Consider the following 19,749-nt stretch of genomic DNA (forward strand, 5'->3'; position numbering starts at 1 on the left):
GGGTTAAAATTCGTCTTAAGACTTCCGGGAATTCTGACTGATTTTTACGCCTAAGTTTTGAAAAAACGCGCCATTCAATATTATTATACATGTAGTATTTTCAATGTAACGTGTTCTTTCAATTAAGCTTTCATCAAGACATAAAACAAATGAATTCGGAAGACTCCACGAGCTTGCTATGATGCCACCCAAAATGTAACAAGTGGCTCTGTTTTGCACGAATATAACCAAATAAGGGATAACTCTCAAAACATAACAAACCTTACACTTTAATATATGAACGATAATGTGCACTTTAAGTGTTTTCTAACAGTTTTTAATGTACATTACTTTAAATATTTATATTTTTCTTGAAATAAATTCACTTTATTAACACTTAAAAAATAACATTTCCATTTACTGTATAATAAAAGTATTTTGTTATTTCATTGCTTTTATTATTACCAAGAACAATTCTAACTCTTAAATCAAGTTTTGGGATTATGGAGCTTAATATTTATTCTTTTTATTAACTTTTCATACTGACAAAGTATAATTTCGACAAAAACTAAGCAATTCATTTTTTTTAAGACCTGCTTTATTATTTTGTAATTTAAGATATTTAATTGAAGCATATTCATCGCATATCAAAAATAAACTGTTAACTTAATAATTTTGAAATTAAAAAAAAAATTCTTAACGTCTATACACTTTTTTTTTAAAAAAAGTTATTATTTATGCCGAAATATTTAGAATAACTCAGAAAGAAAAAAATATATATACAGTCAAAATACAACTCAAAAATTTGTGACGTCTACCCTATCTAACATATTTATTTAAATAAGTCAAAAGTTAATACTTTGTTCTAATGGAAATTTCATTATTTATACATACTATCAATAAAAAATAAGTTTTATTTCTGTTTCAAAGTTCACAAAAAGACAATTACAAAATGTTGGAAACTGTTGAAGAGCATTTATCATTTTATAATAATCAATTATTAATACAGTGCAATCAAAGTTAGCTTTTCATTGACCAAGCCATTTTAATGTTATTCAATCTGCAATCAATTAATTTAAACATATTATTAACATTAATTTAAATATTTAATGATAGATATTATTATTAGTTGCAACAGGCAATATATGAGTTAATGGAATCATTTTATATCTAAGGCATTCTGTGTTTTATTTCCAATAAATAAATAAATTATTCAGGAATATTTCATTTTCATGATACAGAGTTGGGAAAACAGAAATTCTATCTTAGATTGTTTGCAAATGAAAGTTGTGAGAAATTATCTATAAAGTAAGGGTTAGGCACCATTTGATGTGCATTGAAAGATTTTAGAAAGTTGTTTGACTTCACTTCACCACAGGCTATCTATCTTACTCAGAGCCCAACTTGGCCTAATTGGAGCCCGGGGCAGAAACATTTTTCGTGTCCCCCTCGGCTTCATTACTTCAGTAATAAAGAACCGACCTTTATGGAGACATTTAAAATTTTCACCTCATTATAGATAACAAGAAAATTGACTAAAACCTGTAATAGCTATTAAGTCCCTCCCCCTCCGAGATGGTCAGACGGAATACCGTTCTGTCCATTTTATTGATTTTCTGACATTTCTTTGTCCATTATGCCGAATGCAGTTTTCTGATTGTCATCTAGCTGCGAAAAATTCATATCCTTGCTGACATTGGGACGGAATTCAGCTAAATTTACGCAATCAGTGGCTCAATTAAGCCAATCAAAAGCCTGTATTTTTATAAACATGTCGTATTTTGCGATATGTTAAAATACAGGCTTTTGATTGGCCAAATGTGTCTGCCGTCATTGCGAAAATTTAGCTGAATTCTGCCCTAAAAAGCTATGGATTTACGAAATATAGATTGTCTTCATACGGTGGATTAATGAAGGAGCTAACATAAAACTGACAGATTTTACACAGTACTGATATTTTGTTTAAAAAAAAGTCCGTTAAAGAAGGAAGCATAAAATAAACTTTCTATTCGATTTGCCCCTCCCCCTCTGATGTGGGGGCCTGGGGCAACTGCCCCCTATGTCTTAGTCAGACTCTGATCCTACTAACCTTTTGTGACCCCAGACAGTGGTCTTTTCAACATTTGTTCTTTTCATCTGTCTTCTTAGTTACTCTGGGAATTATATTTGTGGAAGTTGCATTGTGAAGTATTGCACACCTTTAACATCCCAGAAAGAAGGGGGGGGGGAAATAACTCAGCATCCAAAGCTATTTTTACTATCATTGATTTGTAAAAGAATAATACAAAACTGACTGTAATACAACCACTGTGAAAAATCAGTCTCAGATGATTAATGTTTTTAATAAGATCATATAATTTTTAATTACAAAAATGGCTTTGATACAGAATGAGCATAAATAGATATTTTTTTTTGTTAAAGAAAATTCGCAATATAATTATAAGAAGAGGGATTAAGGAGTATTGTAAAAAAATCAGAAAGGAGCACAAAATACTAAAACATAAAATAAATAAAGAAAAACTGATACTGGAAATAATTGAAGAAATTTATATTCATTCATAAAAATAATAAAAAGAGTAGGTTTATAAATAAAATGCTAGTTAACACTAGATTGCCCAAGGAAGTCATTTTGACTGCTTTATAATTTCAATTCGAAAAACAATGATGTATATGATGACACAATTTCTTAGAACTTAGGTGACTTTTATAATTATTTTTATTGTTGATATTTACTAATAACTTGTTATATAACTGAAAATAATATAAAAAATATTAAAAACTAATTTTAAACAAATTTTTTTACTCTTTCACAATGCAGTCACATTTTGACTGCTTTTGGGCAATATAGGTATTTCAGTCTTTCTAGTGTTAAGTTCTGTTGATTCGACTTCATTGATAAAAATCGTTTTCCTACCCTTTGATATTGTTTACCTACATATATTTTTTATTTTTTAATAGATATCTTTTAATGCTTTTATTTTAATAAATCATACGTATATTTATATTTAGTATATGACATCTATAATGATATATCTTACTATATTTTTGCCGCCATTTTTTTAAAAGCAATATTGCAAGAAGGATAAGTTACATTAAATTGAGCTTCGATTAGCAAATAAAGCACGCTCCATTAGCAACAATATTTTGTGCTATTTTAGCTCTAAAACTGATAACATCGAAAAAATTGAAAAAATTATATATTTTGTTCTTTTTTTCTGCCGTAGAGCAAAAAATAGCAATAGTAGTTGGATATTACATCGATAATTTTGCTACTTCCAGCTTGAATTCCTGATTTGTCACCTTTTGAAAAACTCAGTGAAAATTATTTAGTACTTGAAAAATATGTATCAATAGTAACGAAACCAGAATGAACAGGAATCATAATTTGAAATCAGATTCACCATCAACAACTATCACGATTATAAATAGTTTAACTCCTAAGTGTATACTAAGAACATGATCTCGATCAAATATTTTGTTACGGGAACAATAACAGTACTACTATTTATGCTACACCAGTACTAATTTTGAACTAAAAGTGAAAACGAATTAACTTCCGTGTTGTTCTAGAATTATTACTACTATTTTTGGTAAAAAATTGAATGCTACTAATTTGCATCAGTACTATAGAAAGGAATGTGTTTAAAATTTATTATAAGTATAATATAAATTGAGCAGATTTTATAATCTCTAATTTTATTTTTTAAAAGAAATCAGGACATGGTTTGCGCAGATTCTTAGTAAATATATATTGTATAAAATTTTTAATTTTTAGTTAAAATTTTTAGTTATTTATTTAATTTTTATTTTTTTGGAAAAAATATCTGTCTGTAAAAACAGTAAATTCTAATTGCAAAAACAACCGGTAAAGACCCCAATATATGTATATTAAAAAGAATTTTTTTTTATGGGAAAAAAACTTTTTACAACATACTACATTAATCACCTAAACTGACTTTAAAGTAAACAATCAGTTGTGTTACAAATCGGTAGATAAATATAGAACCTTTTTTGTCAAGGTCAAAGCGATTATAAGGATTCTGCTTATTTATTGAAAGCGATTGCGAAATAAATCAAAATAAAAACATAAAACTATCAGAAAAACTGTTTCTGCTTAGTTATTTCTCCACACTATTTATATCATTAAGTGAAAATATAATATTTAAAAACAAAGTTTTTTTTCTTCTTTTTTTTAATAATGAATGAAGTTTTATATTTTAGGACCAAGATATAATAAATAAAAACCAACATCAAAATAAATTCAACAATTTTAGAATTTTCATAAATATTTCGAAAACAAAACTAGTTAATTATTCTTACTTCCAATGTTTTTGTAGAAATAAATATTTTTTGCAACTGCATTGAATATGAAAAAGAATTACTAAGTAGAATTAAAAATAAATCATCTACAATTCTTGAGTTCTTGTAGTAAGCATTTCAAGAGAATGTTACGAGAAAGAAAAAGCATGACTAAGACCACGTATAGATAATAACTTTATTTGCTCATTGAGATACTTGACTCAATGCACAAAATATATAATATAAACATAAATTTTGTGTATTTTTAAAGCAAACTTTAAATTTGAAGAGAATGAAACATATTTAAGTTCAAATTTGAATCACACAATAAATCTTTGAAAACGTAAAAAAAAATATTAAAAGAAACAAATAATTATCGAGAAAAAAATATTCAACAATCAATCACAAGAATCTTCTTTTCCTCATTATTAGAGTTATCTGCTATTTTGGAAAATGTTCACATTTAAAGCACTTTTTTTTTTTTAATATTGACTCTTAATTTTGCGATTTTCCATCTAAAACAATATCTTTCACTAGTTCTGACGAGTTGGAAAAAAAAGAATGTAACGCAGAACAAAAATTTTAAAAATTAAGAGTAATAATAATTGTATGTCAAGGAAATATTTACTATTTGCATAACACCATTTCAAATTCACCTATTTGCATAACAACATTACGATACAACATTTCAAATCTAGGGCAATGGAAATATTTCTTAATGTTGCAACTAAATCAAAATATTATAATTTACGGGAGTTTTAAATTTTGCGATTTCGTTGAAAAGTAGAGAGAAAAAAAATAATCGACACTAAAATTCGTTTATGAGTCACCAAAATTGTTTAACTTCTTGGGGAAACATGCAGCTTTGAGGTAATCAGCAATTTGTTAACACCTGTTGCTCCTTCTCCACAAACTAATGATTTCGAATAGAGTTGAAGGGGGTACTTTCCGCCCTTCCTGTCAGTGTTGCCAGAACTTAAGATTAAAAAGTAGCGAATGGGAGCTCCAAAAGTAGCGGATTCGAACATTTTGTAGCCCAAAAAATTATATATATATATATATATATATATATATATAGTCAAATTCAATGTTTCGTTTTAACTCAGATTAAAGGTCACGTGATTTATTTTTATGGGAGATAAACGGTTAATAATAGTTGGGTTTAAAGATTTTTTTCCATCATAATCGCTGTGCATTTTAATCATATATGGGTGATTCTCACGAAATATGACAATTCACAGTCTCTTGCTCCAAGGTCTAATACTATACTACTAAAAAACTTTTTTCTTAAAAAAAATATTAAATAGCATTGCTGTTAGCATTTTAAAATGACTTTGCACTAGCATTGACTGTTTTGTATAGTTAAAATATTTAATTGAATATCAAAATGACATTTTCCTGGTGTGTCTTAAACAATAATTCCAATAGTAACTATCTTCAAAACTTCCCATACATTTTTCAATATCTAATTTTTTTTTTTTTTTTTATCTCAACCGTTGTAAGCATTTCTAGAATATATGCAGAATTATTTCAAAAAACTTTGTCGAAAAATTTTTTTTCTGTCAATAATTTGTCCGTCACATGAAACTCAGTCATTTTCCTGGCAATTATTTTTAGTAATTTATAACCGAAATAGCGTCAGCAATAAATATCTTAGGTTAAGAGATTGATTAGAATATTCAAAGGTCAGTTTAACCCGTTTTGTCCCGAATTTATAAATTGAAATGATACAAAAAGTGGTTTTATGGAAAAAGTGGCATAATATATTATCGAAATTAATTGGTTTTTCTACTGTTAAGGCATTCAAAAAGTCTTTGATAGATCAAAACCCTCTTGTTCCTTAGAATTCTAGATCTAATCAGAAATAACTAAATCATTGTGGTATCTGAAAATCCTTTAATTCACCCAGATAAATAAAAATACTAAAAAAAGTTTCCCACCACAATGAATGTCTTTGAAAAAAGGAACTGTCCTAAAAATATGACGCTGGTCGTTAACCGGTTAAGAAAGAACCAACTTTCTGAGTCAAAATGTATTTCAAAAAATTTTACTGTCCTCTTGAAATCATTAATAATAAACTATTTACATTTATCTGAGTTATTTCAAGAAATCCTGATGTTTTCTGCAGAAAGTAAACGTCTTAGGCCAAAATCTTAAAGTAATGTTAAATGCTGTAAAATGACTAAATTGTCATTATCCTGGTTGCCACTTTTCTGGCTTATAAGTTCCAGGACATTAACACAGTTATAAGAAAAAAATTTAAACATTATAATGTAAAGAGAGAGAAAACAGATATCAACCTAATACCCAGTTTATGAAAGATTGTAATATGCTCGTATGTAATTAAAGTTATTTATTTATTCAATAATTGATTATTATACACAATTTTATTCTGTACATAACAACAAAAATTTTTTGATTCTTTCTACAGTGGATAAAGTAATTAATTTAAACAATTCATGGTCTTTCTGACGCAAAGGCTTTAGGTTATTTTTTTTCAAAACACGGATAGTTAAAAATATAAAGGATAAACTAGGAACATCACTGTATACAATTTAATTCTGTCAGTATTTAAACACTGCTTGGGTGTAGAAATTAAGCTATGTAATAAAGTGGTAAAATGAAATGACTTGAAATATTTTTTTTAATAAAATTTGCTTTTTTTTTTTTAGTTTTTTAAGTTGTGTTACTTACTATTAGCTTAAAATGACTGTTTTCTTAACTTCTAGGCAAATGTCATTTTACTGACCTTTTAGTCATTTTCCTGGCATTCAAAATTTGGTGAGTTTCTATTTATTTTTTTCTTCAGAAAATGTCAATAAACCACACTGCCGTCTGTAAGATATTAATAAATGTAACTAAATAAATATACAAAAAAAATTATTTTGAAGACTTTAAATTTGAAGAAATTTTTGTTTCTCCGAATTGTCATGTTTCCAAAGAATCACCCATATATCCCTTCGCTTTCACGAGCTTACGATTCGAAACATAGATATGGAAAGATAATAGACTCCCAGCAGCAAAACAAATCATGAATCCACAACTGAAGCATATGCGTTTTCAACAATAAAAAATTTTATTTTTAAAAAAGGTAAAGAAACTGCACACTTTTCGGAATCATTTTATAATGGGAAGGGGAAAAAATTAAAAAAAATATTTCTGTAAGAAAAAAAAGTAGCACATTTTTACGATTTGTAGCGATTGAAAAATAATGAGTAGCCCAAAAAGTAGCGGGGAGCTCAAATTCGATTTTCAGTAGCGGGGACTTTTAAAAGTAGCCCAATCCGCTACTTGTAGCCCAATCTGGCAACACTGCTTCCTGTGTTAAAAACAAAGCTAATCATGAAAATTTACGATTACGTATTTTTCTATCGGCTATTTTTTGCAGAGTTAACAGTTAATTTAGTGGTGTCATCAACCAGTTGCGATTTTTAACTTTTGTGCAATTTTTCTTATAGTAAAAAATGCATTCATTTTTTTATTAGTGATACGCAGCGTTACGAAAATTTTAGAAGGGGTGCACAAAACCATAATTTGGGAAAACACTGGCTCAAGGGGTAAGAGCGTTCGCCTTCCAATGAGGTGATCCAGGTTGGAATTACAGCGATGGTGGATCGATACGAATTTCGCATCCGACTTGCACCAGCCATAATGCTGACATGAAATATCCCCTTTACAGTCTGGGTAAACGTGGGAGGTTTCCGTGATATTCCCCTCAATGTAACGCAAATGCGGGTTAGTCCTCCACGAGTTAGGTTCCATCAAAAAGTCCTCCACGAAAGCAAAAATTCTCTTAATACTTTATCCAAGAGTTCCTTTGACTTCTTTATTGGGTTAAAAATGACAAGGCTACGGAGTTGAACATTAGTAGAAGTAAACCAACGAACGTTATAAAATATAAAAACATATTTGTGTAGTAAATAATTTGATCCTAAGAGATTGAATATCATTTCAGACATTGATTCATCTAATCATTAAGATGAATGGTTTTCCAAGCAAATGCTGATTTTTCTTTGGAGTTTTTTTTTTTTTTTTTTTGACAAAATTCTATATGTTTTATTTCGATTTTAAACTAAATTAAAAGCTCTACACAGGTTAATTTTCTATTGTAATCGCTTTACATTCAAGTTATCTCAAATAATTGTCGTTCAGCAACTGTTCCTATCGAACTGTTGTTACTTCGACAAGTGTTCCACTCCAACACTCCTACTTCAGCCCTCTCAAAAAGAGCTCTTCCATGCACAATATACATACTAATTAGTACCTGTGCGTACTAATAAGAGAGGATGGTGTTTTCTATACTAGGGAGCGCTGCAAGCTCTTGACTGTCTATACTTCCAGGTTACTGTTTTTAGTTGTTTTTAAACCATTTGGCTCGTCCCGCAGTGGACTGATCGTTGAGACACGGTTCTCAACAGATCACAGAAGTCAAGCAGTACTGAATGAGTGATCACTTGGATTAGTCTGCGTAGGAACCGAGGGTGTGCGGTATGGGTCCTCGTTAAACTGTTCTACCGTGAAGTGCTCGCGTGCAGGTCGTCCTCATGGATGATTCCCAGACAGTAGCCCATTGTGCAGCTCAAGTGCGACGTAAATGAACAACAACAACCATTTGACTCACAAGCTGATTATTGTGTTTTGAGAATCATTTGAGTTGAGAATCGCCTGTTTTGAGAATCACCTATAAAGGTATTGAAAATGATGGTGCCCTTATAGGTTCAATGCTATTTCTATGCTTAAAGTTAACTATCATTATTTTTTAACGCTGAGCATTAGCATTAAATTAGTAAAAAAATTACTAATATCACTTGATTGTTAAATATTTTAATTGTGATGAGACTATAACGTAAAACTTTTTTTTTATTACACATATTTTTTGAAGGGGAAAAATAGTTACAACGGAAACACAGTGTAAGCTCATTATAAGCACATTTTAAGGACAGAGTAAAAATTTGGCAAGCTAGAAAGGGCCATTATATGCTTAACAAAGGTTGTTTTTTTTTCTTTTTCGAAATTATGAATTTATATTACTTCCAATTTTAAATGCTTTTTTTGCTAAGTTTTTCTCAATTGTTTTTTTTTCTTTTCTTTTATGCTACATTTTACCTTGTTGCTTAAAATCTATGAAACTTAGAAACCTGAAATTATGAAGCTGTGTAGAAAATATGCAAGGAGTTTAGGAAGAACACAAGAAAATAATATTCCATAATTAGTTTTATTTTATTTTGAACAGCCGACCCAATTTTGAGTTTAAGATTACCAATGTTTAACTTCATAGCCTTGTCGTTTTGAACCCAATCCAGAAGACAACAGAACTGCTGGATCAGTACACAGAATTATTGACTTGCTAAGGGAACTTAGAGCACTTTGTAACCCCGACAGAAGATTTAACATGTCCCAGTCGTCATTTCATACACAGGTATTTTTCGGCTGGCTTGATTCGAACTTCCATTATCACACGAGTCTAACGCACTACAAAAAGTCCATTATTTAATAACCGTCATTGAACAGCCGACACATTTTGAGTTTAAGACTTCAAATGTTGAACTCCGTAGCCTTGTCATTTTGAACCCAATCCAGAAGAAAAGAGAACTGCTGGATCAAGTATCAGGAGAAATGTTTGTCTTCGTGGAGGGCTTTTTGACGGAACTCACCCGCATTGGAGTTATATGGAGAGAAAAACCACGAAAGCCTTAAACGGTTAACCTGATGGATAGAGGACTCTTACCCATGATCCGCCTACCGCTGAGGATATTTTACGTTAGTACCATGGTTTGTGCGAGTTGGGCGTGGAATTTTTATCGATCTGCCATCATTAGGATTCGAAGCCGCTTACCCTTATTGGGAGGCGAATGCTCTATTCCTTGAGCAATCACGGCTCCTATTATTAGTTAGCGGTAGAACTTGTAGTAAAAAAAATGTTGGTCGATGTCCTGCCCGCTGTGATGAAACTACAGTGTTGAAATTTGACGAGATGACAGGCCCATTTTAAATTACACTTTTAACAAATTTCTTTCTCCTTTTTTTTCGAAATTACTATTTGTTCGAAGGTGTGTTTTTTTTCTTCCTTTAAATAAAAAACTACGAGGCTACGTAAGAATATCCTCAATGGTAGACGAATCATGGGTTAGAGTAACTTTGCCTTTCGCAAGTGCGGTTTTTTTCCAGCAAAAAGTCATCCATGAAGGCAAACTTCTCCGAATACTTAATAAATGAGTTCCCTTGTCTTCTGGATTGGGTTCAAAACTACAAGGCTGCGGAGTTGAACATGAGCAGTCGTAAACCCAAAAAATTGGGTCGATCCAGGAGTTCCCTTGTCTTCTGGATTGGGTATTGGGTGAAATTTTGCCTTCGTTTAAGACTTTTTGATGGAGCTAACTCGCATTTACGTTACATGGAGAGGAAGGCCACGAGAACCTCCCCCCAGATCATGGGTTAGAGTTGGTAATGGAACGTGAGGCAATGGAACTCTAACCCATTATCCGTCTACCACTGAGGATATTTCACGTCAACACTGTGGTCGGTGCAAGCCGGATGCGGAATTCGTATCAACTGGGATTCGAACCCAGTTCATCTGATTGGAAGATGAACGCTCTATCCCCAGAGCCATCACGGCTCTAAGTATGTGTTTTGTAATTATATTTTTTAGGTGGCCGAAGGAAGCCATATTAGATTTTACATGTGTTTTCTAACAAAAAAATTTATTTTATAAGTATAACGGCAATTTACATTTTAACGTTAAATTTAAAACTTACACTATTCTGTAATTTCATTTATGTGTGAACTAGTGTTTTATTTTCATAAATATATTCGATACATAGTTACCGTTACTGCGCATGATTAGGTTAATACTTTGCTGTTGTGCTCATCGCGTGATAGCCTTTAAAATTACGCGTTATTAAATTGTTTTCATGAGTGTCGCTGCAATAATATTGTCCGATAAAAGAACATAAGTTTTATGTTTATTTTATGCGTTGTATTTAATCATTTGATTTATTTTTACTTTCTTTCATATTTATTATTTTTTTCTGGTCCACATAATTTAGTTTAGCGAAATCTAGAAGTAGCTTAAATAAATTTGTTTGCAGTCGCTTACTCTTGCTGCTGTAGATGAACAGTGCAGGTTACTTAGTTTCAGTTTCTGATTAGTTTTAGTTGCATTTTCTTGTAAACGAATATCAATCCTCTCCAGTTTCTTAATTTTTTATGCTGCCGCTTTGATCGGTCATTCGTTCCATAGCGGGTCGGGCAGGTGAAAAAAATAATTTCGCAATCAGTTTTCAACTGCAATTATTGCTTGTGCAGGCTTAACAGCAAGCAAAAGCAGTAACCTGTATTATAATACAAGTGAACTATGAAAGATATTGAAAGTATAAAACCTGGGGTAATACTAAAGGAGAGACAGAATCGATCTGAAATAAACTGTGCCAACCATTTCAGGGTTTTGTGGACAAGTTAATGAGTAGGTGTGAAGTTCCTTAATAGTTCTTAAAAATATTCTTATCGTACCTATAACTATTCTTACAATTCATTTCTTTTTAGTTTGTATTGATTAAATGCCCAGTTTTTTCACAACGTGATTAGAGAGAAGCACTTCTACGTACATTCACTCAGGTTTACGTTCGTATGATCTGACGTATGAAACTGAACACTGAACATATCGTCAAATGACCGTTTAAGAATTTTTGTATCCGAAACGAGCTTATCATCTTATCTTTTTTGCACATTTGACTGCATTACTTTTTCTAACAAATATGTATAGTTAGTATTCCATTATGACCGGGAGAACAATTTGGTGCTTCATAAGGTTATCGGATCAGAAATGACGATGTAATGCGTGTTCAACGTATTGCATTCGATGAGTAGCACCACATTTCTGAAAAGACTGTTGCGTAGTGAGTTCAATCAGAATAACTGTGAATTCAAATTTTAAGAACGTACCTAACATTTTAGATTGGCATTTTTGTGTCAGAAAAAGTGACAAAATGTTTTGGCAAGTAGTTTATATTTTATATTGATAGCTTTACTTCATTTTTAACTAACTTGTTAGTTTTTACCCAGAAAAATGTTGAAACAATCAAGACAGCACAAGTTATTAGAAGAAATAATATTTATTGTAAAAATAGCGTTACTTAAGTGGTTAAGTAGATTAATAGATTAAGTGTTGCTATGTTTAGTGTTAAAAAGCTTTTATACTACTATACCGTTTTTGAGTCCTACTACCTGTAAAAAAAACAAAATTTTTTTTTTAAATCTTACCTTTACATTCGGCAGTTTGTTGGAGAAATTAAGGCTAGCCAAACTTAACAAGATCTACTGAAAATGTCCAGGCTATATAGAGTAGCACGCGATCGACTATCGCTCTGAAAGTAACTGGAAGACGTCTAGTTCATTGTGTGAAAGTGCAATGGTATGTGAAAGCAATAAATCTATTTGCTTGTGTATCGTACGCATACATTGTATAAGCTTATAGGGTCACTTTGCCTGACCTGGTCGAATACAGTGGCTACCGAAATAATGTTATTTCCCATTCCCTAGTGTGTCAGTCAAAAAGTCCCGCAGTGGACTGATCGTAAAGACATCTGTTCCCAGTGAAACACCGAAGTCATGCATCACTGGCTGCGGTCAGTAAGCGGGTGGGTGACCACTTTGATCAGTCTGCGTAGAAACCAAGGGTGCGCGGTATAGGTCCTCGTTAAACTGTTCTACCGTAAAGTGCTCGATTTCGGGTGCTGGTCGTCGGGTTACCCAAGCAGGAGAGTCATCCCCTCTGCAGAGGATCAAAATTGCGGTGGCATGTCTTCAGAACATTCTCAGGGATATTTTCCAGACCGTCGCCAATAGCTCATTGTACAGCTCTAGTGCGACGTTCCTACCTACCTTGTTAGTCAAAAACTCAAACTCTAAAATATTTTTTTGTTAGTTCTGTGGCAATTCATTGAAAAAAAACCCATTAGATAAGAATGAATGTTGACTTCAATGGAAATAGAACCGACTATGATCTTTATCAAATGCATACGATATTATATTCACATCGTATTTACGATATTATTTACGTTTTGATATTATATCATATCATTATATCATATATAAGATATTATATTATATTTATAGTTTATTTTAAGGTTTAAAAAAAATTAAGTAGTGTTGTAGATTAAAAGGGGAACACTGGACTTTTCAGTTCAGATCGTTGCTAAGCAACAGGAGTGAAACACGTAAAATCCAAAGGGTCGTAAACCTGAAGAAAAAAGGGGCAGCACCATATTTGTCACAATAAACTACAATAAAATGCGTGTTTTTATGGCGACCTATTTATTTTATCACATAAAATAATGATTTTTAGTATAAAGAAGTTTATAAGGATTTTAAAAGAGTAGTTATAAGTATATCCTAACTAACTAGTTAAGTCTTATTGAATACTAACGATAATAAATATACAATAAGAGTTGTGAAGAAAGCTAAATTTAAAAACAACGATTTTATACGTGCAGTTATGATAACTGCACGCAAATTAAGCGCCTCGTTGAATACCAAATAAATGGAAACTAAAAATTTTAAAAATATACACTTGTTTAGTACCTGACTAGTTCGATATTCAATTCGCGTCTCCATTTTTAAAATTAAAAAAGAAATTATATTTATAGCCCATAAACAGGCGGAAAATCCTTCCATTTCTTTTCCCTAATTCAAGCAGTGTTTTCAAGGATGCGCGAATTCAAGAGGCGGTGATTTTAAAATAAACAAACAAACCCAACAACGAAACCACACACTAATTAAGAGGCAATTTTACTGTTGTTTTACGACACTCGAAAAAGTCCTTCGCCGGTGGCGCTACCTCCGTTATAACTCGAGCAGACGATATTCCCCCGATCAGTCAGAAGAAAGCCAACAACGATGGCAAACACTGGAACAATTAATGTGGAAAGGGAACCACTTTACTCGTGGTTCATTGCATTTGCATGCTTCTGGCTCAGTTTCTTGACCGTTGGCCTGCACCGGTCAGCGGGCATTATTTATGTTTCCGTAGTGCAAGTGTACAATATCAGCAGGGAGCAAGCTATATGGCCTTTTAGTCTATGTGGTTCCTTAATGTGCCTTTTAGGTAAGTTTAAACTTTTTTAAAATCGCAAATTGTTTGACGATCATTTGCATAATTATAGAAATATGCATTTTTTTATCATACGATCGTTTGCATAGTTATAGAAATATGTATTTATTTTATCATACGATCGTTTGCGTAATTATAGAAATATGAATTTATTTTATCACACGATCGTTTGCGTAATTATAGAAATATGTATTTATTTTATTATACGATCGTTTGCCTAATTATAGAAATACGTATTTATTGATATGCAAAAGAATTAAGTCGTTTTAAGTGATAAAGGGGAAAAAATAAAATGAAAACAGAATTATCTAAAGTTATAAGTTCAATACGAATTGCTTAAAAGTAATCTCTTGCATTATTATAGAAATACAGTAATGTGTCAAAGAACTGAGACAGTAATTCAACCTCAGTAACTAAAGAACGATATGTAATAATTAAACAATTATTCGTCTGAACTTTTATACATATTCACATCAAAATAGAAGAAACTTATAATATTCAACGACAACACTATAATTATGATTCATATTATCGTTAATTTTATTCAATAACATAATTCTAAAAATAAAAAAATATTCATAATTCTTTTAAATTCTCTTGATTTATTTTTTCAAATTAGAAAAATTGCTGAAACAGGATTTGACAGAAGAAAATTGATATATATAATATCACCTTAAATATTCTAAAAATAAATATTCGTTATACGAAGTAATATTTTTTATAGGCATAATCTTTTATGATATACATACATGGCATATAAGCCTAAACATTACAATTTAATTCTTCGTGCCGTAGCAGACGAGAGCAGTGTTACAGACATTTCCTAAAAAATTGTTTTTGCGTTTTAATTTACGATAGAAATTATTGCCAAAGAATTTAATCTCGCTAGAGTCTTTGTAGACCATATATTTTTTTAAAGCTTTTATTTTGTTAAAAAAAAAAAGCTTTCACTACTTGCTGCAGATAGTCGGGACTGTTAACAAAATTCATATTTTTAATGAACATGTTTCCGACAATATCTTTTAAGTTGTTCTCATGAATGAACATTAATGATATTTTCCCTTATTATATCTTTCTTATAATGTGATACCTGCAAGTGACGTACGTAGTGTATCTCGATCCTGATTGGTTGTTGAAACGTGGCATTTGTTTGCATTAGCAACTGTTCTTTCCATTCTATTTCGAGTAAGCCAAGCATGTCCAGTACCAATTCTCTTGAGTAACAAGGTCTATATTCTTTCACAGAGATTTCGATTCTACCACGATATATTTCCACCAAGAGATTCAGGAGGCCAGGTAGAACTAATTATGCATCGAAGTTGCCAGGTACACAAAACAAAAATATATCGCAGCTACAATAAAATGCATAAACAAATAATAAATCTAAGTTAAGTAAAAGAAGTAAAACTAAAAAGAATTATATTTCAACAAATTTGATGTGCTATATTGCTCTATATTTAATTAACTTCACGTTAATTAACATTTTGAGTTATGTGGAAAAACTTGGCTCAGCTTTAATACTCCATATTGCTGATAAAGATTAGCTACTGCAGACGTCATAAGTCACATGTGTGGGTATTGGTTGTCTTCTTCTTTTTGGAGTGCAAGTACCCATTTAAAGATATTTCGACGTTTTTAAAATTATCATTCAAAAAAAAAAATTGTTCTTTACCAGCAGAAATAAAATTTATTGCTTTTTTCCTGTAAATATTTTTGTATCCTTAATTTAAAGGTTAAAATTATCTGCACTGTTATTAGTATGTTTATGATTTTGCTTGATTTCTAAATTTAATTCTACGTTACATTTTAAGATAAAATTATTTGAATCGGTGTCTGATCTTATTAACCGTTTTGCTATTATTATTTTTTTGGTGCAATTACATTAATATACGATTATAAATGACGGTTAAAGCGATTAGTTAAATGATTTAGAACTTAACTGTCAGTTTCATGCGCAAAGTGATGAATGCAAAAATTGTATTTAAAATACATCCGTCTAACTTAAGTTTCCAAGAAAATCTCTTTTAATAACTATTTTAAATATACAAAGAAAAAATATGTAAAATCGTGACGTAACTACCACTATAAATATTGAATATCAATTCACTAGTATATAAGAGACATGTTAACTTGATTCTATCTTGACGTACCTTTTGATAGATGAAGGTTGACATAATCGTTATTAATTAAATCCCCACAAAATAACTTTTGATGCTTCTCGTTGTCAACATTAAATTTACTTATATCTTGGTAATTATTTAATATTTATTAATTATCTTGGAAATTAGTCTTCTTATCATGTTTCTATATAGCCCCCTCAAAAAATTCGCTGCAATTTCGATGAAAAACTTAAAATTAGATTCGTGAGACGAAATAGGAGTATTTTATTATATTAACATTTGACACATCATATTAACATTTGACACACAAGTTTACATGTACAGTTTCTGGAAAAAAGTAAAATACTTTGAATAACTTTTGATTTAATGATAGGATTTGAGCGTACTAAAACTCAATCTTAGTGTTATATGAAGCTATAAATAACCAAACGATTATTTATGCAAGGATTATATATGATTATTATGGAATAAACTTAATGCAAACTATTGCTTATGACATTATTAGTTAAAAGTGTCATTAACATAATATTATCAAGTGTTTTTTATAATTTTGAGTGGCAACGTAAAAAGATTGCTGTTCTAAAGTTTTATAATAAAATGGTTGTTTGATAGAACGCAGTTATTTATTTTAGAATTTCTAGATATTTTTATAGCTTTGATAAATCGGGTAGATTTATTGGAAGCACTAAGCAGAGGCCACAACGCTGCTAATTAGGGCAGACGATATTTTAAGTTATGAAATCAGACGTAAAAATGTACTTTCTCTGAATAAAAATGCCTTTTTTTCGGCTGACCCCCAAATAGTTAGCCTTAATTTGAGAATTATGGTCCTTAGTGTTTCTAAATAGCCCCCTTTAAAAGATCAGCTGAAATGTTGAACCAACAAACTTAAATTAAAATTATATTTTAAGACGAAATAAGAGTAGTTTCTACATAAAATGTTAAGTTTTTATGTCAACAAATTCACATTATATTATCATTTGACTCCCAGGTTCATATACATATACATTGCGTGGGGGAAATAAACACTCCGAATGACTTTTGATTTAATAATCGGATTTTAACGTTCTAGGAATGGTTCGAGGGGGTGACCTCAATTATGCATGTTAGTTTAAGTTACAAAACTTGTGTAAAATTTAAGTAGGGCTTTAACCGTTTGATCAAGAATGCTGTCGAATGTTTGGACTCCTTAATGTCATTTTTACTTTTTGAGTACTTCGCCATAATGTGGAAACTTTTAAAGTGAATTAAAAAAAAATGTGCTCACAATTATAAAATGTTTAATCCAAAGATAATTACATGCAAAAAAGTTGAATACTTATTTATTATTTTTAATTACTTCATTTAATAACAGTCAAAATAATTTTGAAATGGGAGGTAATCAATTTAAAGAATGTCATTTTTTATGGCAAAAAACATTTAAAAACGTAATCGGTCAAATAGTTTCTTTGATATCGAATTTTAAAGATTTGTCCTTTTTAAAATTCGATTTCTAAGATAGCTATTCAAGAATTTTAGGAAGGGAAAAAAACAGAAATAGTTAAATAGTGTAAAATAATGAATAACATATCAAGATATACTATTCGAAAGTAAAAGAATACAAAGTATTTAATTCTATAATAACAGAACTTTCTTTGTAAAAAACTCGCAAAGCAGCAGTATTTTCAAAAGAAAGAATAATTGAAGCAATAAAGAAAAAAGAAAACAATGAAAATGAAAATATGGCCACCGAAGCCGATGTCTTCAGGGGGTACCAGCTCCGGAAGCCATAGAATAGTTGCCTAAATTTTAATCAAAATAATTTTTCAAAATAGAATTGTCTGGCTCTCTCAATAGAAAAGATTTTGTTCTATGGCTTCCAGAGTTGGTACCCCCTGAAGACGTCGGCTTCGGTGGCCATATTTTTATTTCCACTGTTAAAAAGGCATTCATTTACATTTTTTATGTTTATTTTTGATTAAAAAGTAGATTAAAGTAGGACAAGAAAAATGATCTGATTGCTTTTCTAAATTCGAAACTGATGTTTCATTCACAAAAAGAAATCCTGCCTATTTCTATAAAACTAACATGACATAAAACTAAATTGAAAAGAATTAATTTAAGACTAAATGAGAAGAGACCACATGGTCATTCTTAAAGGTCACTCCCTCCTCTGTTTATGACTTGCGTGAACTCTTTGGGAGTATTGGCGTGAAGCTCACACATCAAGCTTATTCATAGAGAACTTATAACCACACAGAAAGTTAATCTAGGAATTTATAATTAAAAAATAAAAACCTATAAACATATTTTTTTAACAAACAATATTTAAAAAAAAAAAAGGAAAATCAATAATTTTGAGAACATTAAATTTTTGTCTTGTTCGCCTACTCTGGTCCAAAATTATTAAGTTGCTTAAAAAAAAAATCCGCTATAATTTTTATTATAATGTTGATATTCCTTTAAAAAAGTTTTTATAAATTTTTATTATGTTGTAATTAGTATTTCATACACTTTGTAATTAGCATTCCAAATGTAATCATTTGATTTTTATGCCTGGTGGTATTCAATAAAATTTTAAATTTGGAAGGGGAAAAAAATTGGAAAAGGGGGAGGTACTGGCTTGCAACATTTTTCAAATACTTGGAGTCCTGTAGCGTCGGTCACTGGGCGGTGATCTCTTGAAAACGAGAACTTGGGAGTTGTTTCTACTTATTGACGAACTTTACTTCAAGGTACCTGCAGTCCCTGGCCAACTTATTAGATGCACTCTAAGATTTTATTTAAAATTATAATTATTAGGTGATACTATACAGCTTTATTGTTTTTACGAGACTGTCTGCACTTGTTTACATTAGTGTATCAATTGTTTAAATTAGGCGATACATAATATAAATTCGACGACTGGATAAATCAGACGATCTATTATACAATTATAGAACATTCATTATATTTTATTATATTATATATATTATGTATTATGTTATTATATTACGATAATTTGACGAAATGAATAGACACACTGTAGTGTTTTTATAAGGACATCTTTTGCACTAGTTTATATGCAATACTTTTATATTTAAATACACACGTAATCAGCGCCGGATTACCCATTGGGCCATGGCCTGGGGCCCCCAATGATTAGGGGCCCCCTTGAAATGGATTTTTTGAAAATAAATTTTAAAAAATTAAAAAATCAATGATTGAAAAAAAAATCAATTTCAAATATATATGTTATGATTATGACATGTTATGATTATTTTT

The 19,749-nt window shown here is 30.5% G+C and overlaps 1 protein-coding gene across 1 annotated transcript in view; it reads left to right on the top strand.

The window, feature by feature from the left end:
* The first annotated feature begins 14,112 nt into the window (after window positions 1-14,112).
* LOC107444125 (monocarboxylate transporter 9) overlaps window positions 14,113-19,749 on the top strand; it is a 55,031-nt gene continuing 49,394 nt past the window's right edge. The window contains exon 1 of the mRNA XM_043051941.3: window positions 14,113-14,380. Within this exon, the coding sequence (XP_042907875.1) occupies window positions 14,173-14,380 (208 nt within the window). The 5' untranslated portion in view covers window positions 14,113-14,172. The remainder of the gene's footprint in view (window positions 14,381-19,749) is intronic.

The sequence above is a fragment of the Parasteatoda tepidariorum genome, chromosome 2, assembly GCF_982258835.1.
Source record: "Parasteatoda tepidariorum strain Cologne lab strain chromosome 2, Ptep-v5.0, whole genome shotgun sequence".
Classification (NCBI taxonomy): domain Eukaryota; kingdom Metazoa; phylum Arthropoda; class Arachnida; order Araneae; family Theridiidae; genus Parasteatoda; species Parasteatoda tepidariorum.